The 12,311-nt window shown below is 45.1% G+C and overlaps 1 protein-coding gene across 2 annotated transcripts in view; it reads left to right on the top strand.

The window, feature by feature from the left end:
- The window catches only part of LOC137384449 (sodium-coupled monocarboxylate transporter 1-like), a 97,636-nt gene that overhangs the window by 73,318 nt on the left and 12,007 nt on the right, over positions 1-12,311 (top strand). The window contains exons 14-17 of one of the 2 annotated variants that reach the window (XM_068058526.1): positions 9-214; positions 3,593-3,696; positions 4,396-4,496; positions 6,567-6,635. In XM_068058526.1, the coding sequence (XP_067914627.1) occupies positions 9-214; positions 3,593-3,696; positions 4,396-4,496; positions 6,567-6,635 (480 nt within the window). Of the gene's footprint in view, positions 1-8; positions 215-3,592; positions 3,697-4,395; positions 4,497-6,566; positions 6,636-12,311 lie in introns of those variants that run through there. The other variant, XM_068058527.1, reaches the window with a different exon arrangement.

Below are 12,311 nucleotides of genomic sequence, written 5' to 3'. Positions count from 1 at the left end.
TTTCCCAGGGAGCATCTGTGGGTATGTTGGTTAGTTTTAGCCTTTGTATGTTTTGGGGAATTTGTGCTCAAGTGTACCCACCTGCTGCTAAATTTGCAAAGAAGCTCAAGATATCAACATCAGAATGTCATCTACTTAATGCCACCTCCTCAGGCTCCACGAATGTATCATCTTTACTCACAACCATGGTGGCAACGCCAACACCAGATAAAACGTAAGTCAATCAGTGGTCAATTTGTTTATTAAAACTATGTATAAATATACCGTAAGAGACAATATGGTTCCATGGTTTGTACAGAGAACAAAACAACAAAATCAATTTTGTAAATAATGTACTCCAGCCTCAGGAGTGGGAACGCTCAGAAAAATCACATCTTCTTTGTTCTTCTCAGAGTTCTGCCAGGAGGTGTATAAAAGTCTTAGAGGCCTTGGCAGGGTAGATGCTGCGAGGCTGTTTCCTCTGGTTGGAGAGTTTAGAACTAGGGGTCATTGTCTCAGGATAAGGGGTCAGGCCATTTAGAACTCAGATGAGGAGGAATATCTTCACTAAAGGTTGTGAATCATTGGAATTCTCTATCCCAGAGGACTGTGGATGTTTAGTCATGGGATGAGGAACTTCATTTACGTGGATAGATTGAAAAGTTGGGACTGTTTTCTTTAGAGAAGAGAAGGTTGACAAGAGATTTTTTAGAGGTGTTCAAAGTCATGAGGGGTGTGGACAGAGTAGATAGGGAAAAACTATTCCCATCAGTGGAAGGATTGATAACAAGAGGGCACAGATTTAAGGTAATTGGCAAAAGAAGCAATAGCGACATGAGGAAAAGCTTTTTCACGCAGCAAGTGGTTAGGATCTGGAATGCACTGCCTGAGAGTGTGGTGGAGGCAGGTTCAGTGAGTGTTTAGGATCTGGAATGCACTGCCTGAGAGTGTGGTGGAGGCAGGTTCAGAGAGTGGTTAGGATCTGAAATGCACTGTCAGAGAGTGTGGTGGAGGCAGGTTCAGAGAGTGGTTAGGATCTGAAATGCACTGTCTGAGAGTGTGGTGGAGGCAGGTTCAGTGAGTGTTTAGGATCTGGAATGCACTGTCAGAGAGTGTGGTGGAGGCAGATTCAGAGAGTGGTTAGGATCTTGAATGCACTGCCTGAGAGTGTGGTGGAGGCAGATTCAGTGAGTGTTTAGGATCTGGAATGCACTGCCTGAGAGTGTGCTGGAGGCAGATTCAGAGAGTGGTTAGGATCTGGAATGCACTACCTGAGAGTGTGGTGGAGGCAGATTCAGTGAGTGTTTAGGATCTGGAATACACTGTCAGAGAGTGTGGTGGAGGCAGGTTCAGTGAGTGTTTAGGATCTGGAATGCACTGTCTGAGAGTGTGGTGGAGGCAGATTCAGTGAGTGTTTAGGATCTGGAATGCACTGTCTGAGAGTGTGGTGGAGGCAGGTTCAGTGAGTGTTTAGGATCTGGAATGCACTGTCTGAGAGTGTGGTGGAGGCAGATTCAGTGAGTGTTTAGGATCTGGAATGCACTGTCTGAGAGTGTGCTGGAGGCAGATTCAATCAAGGCATTCAAGAGAGAATCTGAAAAGGAAGAATTTGCAGGGCTACGCAAGAAGGTGGGGGAATGGCACTAGGTAAATTGGTCTTTCGGAGAGCCAGTGCAGACATGACAGGCCTAATGGTCTCCTTCAGTGCTGTATCAATTTTGTGATTCTGTGACAGATTTTTGGGTACTAATGCAATCAAAGGATATAGGGAATAATATGGGAAGGTGGAATTGATGTAGAAGATCGGGCATGATCTTACTGAATGATAGACAAGACTTAAGGGGCCAAATGGTCTATTTCTGCTTCTATTTCTCAATTTCCTCTGGTCTCATAAAAACATAAGGGGAACAACTAAATGCAATGTTGATGCGATAATATACAGTCTAGCCAAGCTGTTGCAGTACAGCTACAACACTGGCATCTACCCAACAATGTGGAAAATTGCCCAGGTATGTCCTGTACACAAAAAACAGGACAAATCCAACACAGCCAATTACCGTCCCATCAGTCTACTCTCAATCAGCAAGGTCAACAGTGATATCAAACAGCACTTACTACCAATAAACTGCTCACCAATGCTCAGTTTGGGTTTCCCCAGGACCACTCAGCTCCTGATCTCATTATAGCTTTGGACCAAACATGAATAAAAGAGATGAACTCCAGAGGTGACGTGAGAGTGATGGCCTTTGACATCAAGGCAGCATTCACCGAGTGTGGCATCAAGGAGCTCTAGTGAAATTGAAGTCAATGGGAATCGGGGAAAGCTCTCCAACGGTTGGAGTCATACGTAGCACAAAGGAAGATGGTTCTTGGAAGCCAATCATCTCAGTGCAGCTTCAACAAAACTCAAGAAGCTCAACACCAACCAGAACAAAGCAGCCCACTTGATTGGCACCCCATCCCACACTTTAAGCACTCATTCCCTCCATCACCTGCTCGCTGTGGCTGAAGAGTGAACCATCTACAAGATGCACTGCAGGAACTCACCAAGGCTCCTTCAGCAGCACCTTCCAAACCCACGACCTCTACCACCTAGAACAAGGGCAGCAAATGCCTGGGAACACCACCACCTGCAAGTTCCCCTCCAAGTCACACGCCATCCTGACTTGGAACTATATAACCGTTCCTTCACCGTCACTGGGTCAAAATCCTGGAACTCCCTCCCAAACAGCACTGTGGGTGTATCTACACCTGCAAGGGCAGTTAGGAATGGATAATAAATGCTGGCCTTGCCTGAGACTCAAACATCTCATGAACGAATTAAAAAAAGTCTCACCCAGTTACCCAAATAAAGGCCCTGATTTTAAAGTGGAAGGGTGAGTACAGTACACAAAAGCTCCAAAGCAGGTGGCACACCAGGGGAATCCAGGAACATGGATGTCCGGCCGATCTTAAAAGTTATGGTTATGAGACCCGGCTGTTACCAGAGACCCACCCGAATCTGGCCAGGTGCAATACCCGCACAGTGGGCAGGAGCAGAGGTTCGCAAGCAGAAGGCTGCTGCTGGGGACCTGCAGGATCGGTCCCCGGCATTCAGGTAAGCAATAAGGTGGAGTGGGGAGATTGGGGTCAAAGGCAATCAGGTGGGCGGGCAGGTTTATTTGTGAGGGTGGAGAAACATTCCTCCCTCTCCTAATGCACAAAGACATCTAAAAAAAACTTAAACTTACCTGACTGGACCTCTTCTGGACCACAATCCACCTCCTGGCAGACAAGGCCTGAATGGAATCACTGTTCTCCCACTCAGGCACTGGGGCAAAATTATAGGTCAGATTCCAATAACATGTTTAGGCCCAGATCTGCATATTTAAAGAGGACCCTGCCAGCTTGCAGCAGGTGTTCTGCTCGCATGCTCAGAAGAGCAGTTAACATCAGGACCTGGTGGAAGCAGTGGGATTGGTGGGTAATTCATTCCACTTGTATTAACTGCCCATCCCCAGCCTGGTTCCTGCCAAGCGGAGGGTAGTTACGTTGCTAGAATTTTGAATTTATAATAATTTAACAAACTAAATGTAGAATGTTTATTATCAGTAACTCTTAAAATCGGTTTTAGGACCAGCATATTCGAAGATATCGTAGCCTTGTCCTATGGATACTACACTCCAGTTGGTTGCTTGGCTGCAGTTCTAATAGGTTTGCTAGTCAGTATGGTTACTGGTAAGTAAAGTAAAATGATAATGTAATTTAGCAGCTGGGGTGTTGGTCTTGTTGGTTGGTATTAGTGTTGGCCAATGCATTTGTGGTAACACCTAATTATTCACTTCACTGTTCTATTTTACAAAGTGCATCCACTTTGTACACCACGTTTAAATAATCTTATTCACAGTTTTGACAGTTCATTCTCTAAGAGGCAGGTAAGAAGCTGTTTAGTGTAGTGGAGATTGTGAGATAGTTTATCCTGCAGACCTGTACTAAGTGAAGTACAGTCTGTTATGTTGCTTAGTTTGATTTAGATGAGGGCGATACACTGGCATTGCTCTGCTACCAGTTTAATATGGATTTTTTTAAATTATCAGTTGTCAAAAAGGTTTTTATTGTGGCAAATAGCTTCTTTCACTTGCAATGGCAATATAGAGCCTTTCTTCCAAACACAAGTAAAATTTGCATGGCATAAAGCACTTGAAGGTTTATATTTCTTTCTATGCAAACCAAGAAATTTTAATACTGCAATGCAAATTTTTAACTTTCATTGTTGAATGATTAAATTTTTGTGGCATAGATCTATAAAATCTTATTAGAGCTGATAAACATTTTAGGAATAACATTTGACCCAACAATGAGAAATTTCAATCTTGTCTTTGTTGCATTTAGTTCAATGCAGTACTATTGTTAATAACCCTATTCTCTTTAACACAGGAGGAGCTAAGGATGTAGATCAAGCCCTCATTGCTCCTATATTTCATACCATTCACAAGTTCATCTTCAAAAAGGAACCTGCTGCACTATTACCTGAATCTGTAAGATAACTACATTTCAATGGATCGTTAGATTTGAATTTAATAACTTGGCCATTTAAACATATGAACATGATCAAACAGCCTAACTTTATATCAGCCACTTGTAGACACATCATCTGTTGATACAGTCAACAGGAGGTCATTCTTTCAGTAGAACCTGTTTTTAAACCTGAAACTACCATAACAAAAAGGAACATGACCAATACAATTCCTCATGGACAAATTGACTTCATTTTTCTCACATTTCTAGGACTCCATATACTTTTTTTGTAGCTTTGGCTTGTATCCTTAACATAGTTCTAGCACACTTGCCACTGAGTCGGTTCTGGGTACAAGTCCCTCTTCAGATACTTAACTCACTCAAAACCCATCCACTTACACAAAATTGGGTTCTTAAGCACATAACCTTGCATTATTGTGGATATTCTGCACTGTTGGAGGTACCACCTTTCAGATGAGACATTAAACCTAGAACCTGTCTGTCCTTTCAGGCAAATGTAAAATATCCCATAGTACTTTTCCAAAAAGAGCAGGAAGTTCTCCTGGTTTCTAGGCCAGTATTTATCCCTCAGCCAACACCATCAAAATATGCTACCTGATCATTTATCTCACTGCTGTTTTTGGGAACTTGTTGTGTGCATATTGGCTGCCATGTTTCCCTGCATTACAACAGTGACTACACTTCATAAAATGCTTAATTGTCTGTAAAGCGCATTGGGCCATCCTGGAGTTGTGTGAGGTACTATATAGCTGCTAGTTTCATTCTTTTCTTCTGCCTTTATCAAATTGTATTTCCACTTTTAAAAGTTTTATATATCTGAACCTCTAAGTCTCTCTGTTCCTCTACTTATTTTAATGTTTTAAGATGTAATGTATATACCCTTTCCTTTTGCTACCTTCCAAAATGTATTACCTGATATTTGTCTGTATAAAATTTCATCTAACATCTATCTGCCCAATCTCTCAACCTCTCAATATCCTGCTTAACACATTTACAGTCCTCTTCACAGTTAACCTGATTCTATTTTTGTCACTTACAAATTCAAATATTGTCTCCCGACTCAAGTCTAGATCATATTTTTAAATTGAAAAAAACAATACTCCCTGTACAGAGCCCTGTGGAACACTAGAGTTCACGTCTCTCCAGTTTGAAAAGCATTGATTAACTACAACTTAAAGGATTTCTGTTCTTTAACAAAATTCCTGCAAAACTCCTATTAATATCATTCTTCTTCTTATCAATAAGTTCCTTATGGAACACCTTATGGAACGCCAAAGACTTGCAGGTTAATAGGTAAATTGGCCATTGTAAATTGCCCCTAGTGTAGGTGGGTAGGTCGTAGGAGAATGTTGGGGATGTGGTAGGGAATATGGGATTAATGTAGGATTAGTATAAATGGGTGGTTGTTGGTCGGCACAGACTCGGTGGGCCGAAGGGCCTGTTTCAGTGCTGTATCTCTCTATGACCCTATGACCTTGTCAAACACCTTTGGAAAATCTACTGTATTTCACCTATTATTTCCTCAAAGAGCTCATTATATTTGTCAGTTCCAGTGCTTTAACTGAATCTTCAATGAATATTGCCTCCCTTCCTCATTTTTTCTTGCTCCATTCCTCCTGAAACTAGGAACATGTAGCTTCCAGTTCTGCTCTAGGGTAAGCCATATCTTGATTAGTTCTATTTTATCACATGCCCATTGTAATTTGTTCCTATAATTCACCAATTTTATTCAGAACACTTTGTTCACTTACATTCTTCAATTCAAACTTGCCTTTGTTTGTTTTGCAATCTTACTTCTCATTCCCTCCTTCTTCTGACCTGTCCTATTATTTTCATTTTTCTTACCTTGCCTATATCCCTTCTCCTTTTGCTTTACTTTAGTCTTAGTCTTTTCCTCTTAGTCTTTTTCCTGCTCAATTTCTAAACAATAGACGCTTATCTGAATGGTAGTTATTCAACACTCTAAACTTCCTTCTATAATTGTGATCATCTTTCTAGTTCCCAGATGAGAATTCTTAAAGGGATGGGGGAAAGGCTGAGTAATGCTCATTGTAATTCTCTTTCCAAAGGGCATACAACTATTAGAAACTGCTCCTGAAAAACTCTTCAGTACAGGTCACCATCCTTCCAGTTTGCAGGTAAAATGGCACAATCTCTGTAATTCTGTTTTAAATTGTAATCAGAAACGAAATAAGTGTGAAAATATTTTTTTGTAAATGTTTAAATTTAATTTATGGTGTAACCTCCGCCATTGAAGAATCCTGGTGCATTCTCAGCATGCAAAAAGATTGCACTTCTGACCCTAGACAACTTGACAGGGTAAGGGTTATCTCTATATTTAAGCAGAGTTCCTGGCGATTCCTGGAGGGGCAGAGTTTGGACGCAGCAGAACGTCAACATCTGCCACAGTGTAGCATAGCCACCAGCCTCTCTGCCAGCCAGCAAATGTTGAGTTTTATGAAATGTCTTTTAAAAGACACTACAGTGATTGCCACGAGGGCTTTCTGGCCCTTTAAATTTTCGTTGCCTTGCACCGCCAATAAGAATGCTAGACACCAGAAACAAATAGGCAAGCCTTGCCTTTAATGTTGTTATGGTGTAAACAGTGAATATATTTCCATCATTTGCAAAGCATTACAGTACATCTGCCTATATAATGACAGACATATTGTACATTTCCCCACCTTCCCTTCACTTCCAGTTGGAAATGCAAAAAGTGACAAAGAGCCGGCAGTGACTCTTGAATAATTTTCACTCAAGCACATAGGGCTGAATTTTCAGAAATGGAGGCAGACACACAGTGGGGAGCCAGACATGGCCTCCCCAGGGAATCAGCGGTGCCCCTGGAAAGGGTGAATGGCACAAAGGGGAACATGGCCATTGGGAAACAGGTGCCAATGGCTCAGCACGTGACAAGGAAAGTGAGCAGGAGTACAGGGTTCACTTTTTTAAATTCTTTCATGGTATGTAGGCAAGGCCAGCATTACTTGCCCACCCCTAATTGCCCTTGATAACTGAGTGGAGTAGCTTGCTAGACCATTTCAGAGTTAAGAATCAACCACATTGGAGTCACATGTAGGCCAGACCAGGTAAGGACAGCAGATTTCCTTCCCTAAAGGACATTAGTAAACCAGATGGGTGGCACAGTGGCAAGCACTGCAGCCTCACAGCTTCAGTGACCTGGGTTTGGTTCCGGGTGCTGCCTCTGCGGAATTTGCAAGTTCTCCCTGTAACTGCGTGGGTTTCTGCCGGGTGCTCCAGTTTCCTCCCACAGCCAAAGACTTGCAGGTTGATAGGTAAATTGACCATTGTAGATTGTCCCTAGTGTAGGTAAGTGGTAGGAGAATGGTGGGGATGTGGTAGAGAATATGGGATTAATGTAGGATTAGTATAAATGGGTGGTTGTTGGTCAGCACAGACTCAGTGGGCTGAAGGGCCTGTTTCAGTGTTGTATCTTTCTATGCGATGGGTTTTTATGACAATCGATGATAGTTTCACGGCACCATTACTGGCATTAGCTTTCAATTCCAAATTTTATTAATTAATTGAATTTAAATTCCAACAGCTGCCTTGTGGGTTTTGAACCCATGTCTCCAGGGCATTAGCCTGCACTTCTGGATTACTAGTTCAGTGATGTTGCCACTACACCACTGTCTCGCCCTGGCATTGTGGTGGCATAAGAGGGGGGGGCAAAGCTGCCAATCACAATTGGGGAGGGGAAAACTGAGCACAAGGAAAGCTGCAGCTGGCAATGGGGGCACAACTCAGATTTTGGGTCCAGTGGCAATGAGGAGGAGCCGGCTCTGCAGGAAGGGCAGGGCCCTGGGCATCAGGAGGGCAGAGAAGAGGGACAAGGGGAAGAAAGGATCTACTGGTGAAGAAGGAGCTACCTTGATTTGACTGAGACCCAGTGCCACATGACAATTTGATTCTCCTGGCAGATGGTCACAGAGATCTGTGCCCTCATTGCCGAAGACCTCATACCTCACAGCACTGCTCACCTTGCCGTGCCGTCAAAGTCACTATGGCTTTGAACTTCTTCACTTCTAGCTCCTTCTGAGGATCAGCTGCAGACCTTAGTGGCATTGCATAAATGGCTGCATACCACTGAATCTCGCAGGTCACTGATCCCTATTTGCCAGAGCTGGACTGTGCATTCAATTCCAGACAGATGCAGCCATGCAGGCAAAGAGGCCAGTGGCTTTCACCTCCATTGCTGGATTCCCCCAAATGCAGGGCATCATTGATTGCACGCATGTGGCCATCAAGGCACTGACTGGCTGGCCAGTGAGACTCATTAACAGGAAGAAATACCACTCTCTCAACATTCAGCTAGTCTGTGACCACAATAAGAGTTTCCTCCGTGTGTGCCTGCTTTCCTGGCAGCTGCCGTGACTCCTTCACCCTCTGCCAGTTCAGGCTGGTGCAGCTCTTCATTCCACCCCCCAAACTACTTAGAGGGATTCAAGGGGACAAGGGATATCCCTTGAGATGGCTACTCACTCCTCTACAAAAGCCATAGACAGAGGCACAAAGGCACTACAGCCACAGTCATCTGCTCACTAGAACCTTCACTGAGTAGCCTTCTGAAAGTGCAGTTCCGGTACCTGGACCGATTGGGTGGTGCCCTGCAGTACACTCCAGTCTGGGCCTTCTCCCAAGGGTTATGGGCCTGTTCTCCGACAAGAACCAAAGACAGAGTGATAAGCCACTGCTGTCTTCTATAGCCAATGCAAGCTGCTCCTATTCATTAGAAGCTGCATGTTTCACTGCTGGCAGATCCTCAACAGCACTATGGCTCTGAGCCATTCTTAGGCATCATTTAGTGCTCTAGGTGCACACTCTGCCATGTTCAGGAGCAGCATTTTCAGCTGGTGTGCCTGCAGGAGGATGAATAACCAGAGGCCTGTCCTGAGGTTTGGGGGTAGCACTCACCTTGCCAGAGCATATCAGATCATTGAACCTCTTCCGGCACTGGATCCAACTTCTTCAGCCTCTCTTCTTAGTTTAGTTTAATTTAGTTTAGTTTAGAGATACAGCATTGAAACAGGCCCTTCGGCCCACCGAGTCTGTGCCGACCATCAACCACCCATTTTATACTAATCCTACACTAATCCCATATTCCTACCACATCCCCACCTGTCTCTATATTTCCCTACCACCTACCTATACTAGGGGCAATTTATAATGGCCAATTTACCTATCAACCTGCGTCTTTTGGCTTGTGGGAGGAAACCGGAGCACCCGGAGAAAACCCACGCAGACACAGGGAGAACTTGCAAACTCCGCACAGGCAGTACCCAGAATTGAACCCGGGTCGCTGGAGCTGTGAGGCTGCGGTGCTAACCACTGCGCCACTGTGCCACCCATCTTCTGCTGACTATGTCAGCTATGTCCATCCATCCTTGCTTAGTCTGGGTGGATGGCCTCCTCCTGCCATCCTCCGGGAAAAGGACCTTCCTCCTCTTCCGCATGGTCTCCAGGAGGACTTTCCGGTCCACATTAGAGAATGAAGGGGATATCCTGCCCTGGATTCCAGGCATTTGGCTCTCCTGAAACATTCCAAGTTGCTCTCAATCTAATATCTTCTAAACTGAAGTTCCGGCACTCAAATGGCAGACAAAGTAATGGCTGCCATGGTCTGTTTAAATCGGGCCTGCACTTGAACAGCCCTATCTCCGTTCCCACCCCCATGGCCACTAATTGGCTGCCAAACCCATCTCCAGGCCAATTAAGGGGGGCGCCACCGTGAAATCGTGACCAATGATGGGTTTCCTCCAGGGGTGAGTTTGCAACCCGGAAACGGTCCCAACTTCCATTTCCCACCCCCAGAGGGAAAATCCTGCCCATAGTGTCTAGCAAGCACCCTTGTACTATCACACTGTGGGTGTATCTACACCACATGGACTGCAGCAGTTCAAGAAACCACCATTGCACCACCATTTCAAGAGTAATTTGGGATGGGCAACAAAGTCTGGCCTTGTCAGCGACATTCACATCCCATGAAAGAATAAAAAAAAAGATAGGTATCTGTTGATAAAGAAAAATGACACATTGACTATTCATTTAAAGTATTCAGACAGTATAAAGCTTTTAAGTTTGGGATGCATCTCAAGTAGATTTCACATTTTCAAAATGGATTATTTTAATTGCTGTATAAGTCATTGGTGGGGTTACATTTGGGGGAGAGCAGTAAGTGAGACACTGGGTTATCTTTGTCCTGTAACTGTGCACCTTTTTCCTTGATGCACACCATGCAAGTATTGACATTTGAAGCCAGACATGTGAACCTTCTTCTATTAATGGCAGACAAGAAAAGAGGTGTGATGTAATGAAGGAGAGCAAGGGTTCACCAACAGTGATGATGAAATCTCTGGGCAGAAATGCAGCCATCACTGTTGGTAAGAGTTAACGTGTTCCAGACTGCATCTTCAGTGGAAGTAGTAGCTCAGGCAACTCAGTGTGAATTCCATACCATGCTGTGTCTCCTGGATCAAAGGGACTCAGTCAAAGCATGCATGATCCCTGACTTTGATGGAATCGTGACAAGAGCCTCGAGCCCCGTGCTGGTTCCAGCCATTTCCCTGTGTATCCGGGGCACCTCGGTGTTCTGCATCATCCCTGTCCACTCCATTTCCATGCCTGTTCCTCCTCTTCCTCCAAATAGCTGTGTCCTTTCAGGGCCTCACCCTCTTCAAGGTGCACATCTCTCTGGAGGGTCATGTTATGGAGAGCACAGCAGACAACCACAATGAGCAAGACCGTTGCAGGAGTGTATTGCAGTGCACCACCCAACCAGTCCAGGCACCGGAACCACAATTGCAGAAGGCCGATGGCTTGCTTGATGGTGGTCCTTTTGAGCAGATGGCATCTCTTCAAGGTATATCCCTTGTCCCCAAGAATCCATCCTCTTAGTTTGGAGGGGTGGTGTAATTAGTTGCGCAAACCTGGACTTGTGGAGGATGAAGGAGACATGGCAGGAAAATGAGCGCACACACAGAGGGAGTTCTTGCTATGATCGTAGACCAGCTGAACGTTGAGGGAGTGGAAGTTCTTCCTGTTGATGAATCTCACTGGCCAGTCAGTCAGTGCCTTGATGACCACATGGGCGCAATCGATGATGCCCTGCACCTGGGGGAATCCCCAGCCCTCTGTGCCTGCTTGAGCGCATCTGAAAGAATTGAATTGAAAGTACTGTCCACCTCTTGCAAATAGGGACCAGTGACCTGCGAGATGCGGTGGTGGGCAGCTGTTTGCAAAATGCCGCTAAGGTCCATAGCTGATCGTTGGAAGTAGTCAGAAGCTAAGAAGTTCTAAGCCACAGTAACCTTGACGGCTACTGGCAGGGCATGGCAAGCAGGCCTATGAGTTGTGAGGTCTTCAGTGACCGGGGCACAGATCTCTGACCATCTGCCTGGAGAGTCACAGTCTTATGCAGCATTAGTTCCTGGTCATCTCCAGGTAGTTGCTTCTTCGCCGGTAGATCCCTCTGCTGAGGATATGGCCTCTGTGTCTTTCCTACCTCTCATCCCTCTCCTCTGCCCTCCTGATGCCCAGGCTTTGCCCTTCCTGTGGAGGGTGTCGCTCCTCATCACCACGAGACCCAAAATCTGAGTCATGCCTCCATTGCCAACTGCAGCCTTCCTTGTGCTCAGGTGACCCCCCAATTGTGATTGGCAGCTTGGCCCCTCTTATGCCCCTGTGGTTCCAGGAGGATGACAACCCCCTGTACTGCCCAAGCACTTATTTCCCATTGTCCCCGTCACCTGCGCTGTGCCGATGGCACCTGTTACCCAATGGCCAAGAGCCCCTTT

Source organism: Heterodontus francisci, chromosome 26 (genome assembly GCF_036365525.1).
Source record: "Heterodontus francisci isolate sHetFra1 chromosome 26, sHetFra1.hap1, whole genome shotgun sequence".
Lineage (NCBI taxonomy): Eukaryota > Metazoa > Chordata > Chondrichthyes > Heterodontiformes > Heterodontidae > Heterodontus > Heterodontus francisci.
The sequence above is the reverse complement of the archived record's forward strand: the minus strand, read 5'-3'. Positions and strand labels throughout refer to the sequence as shown.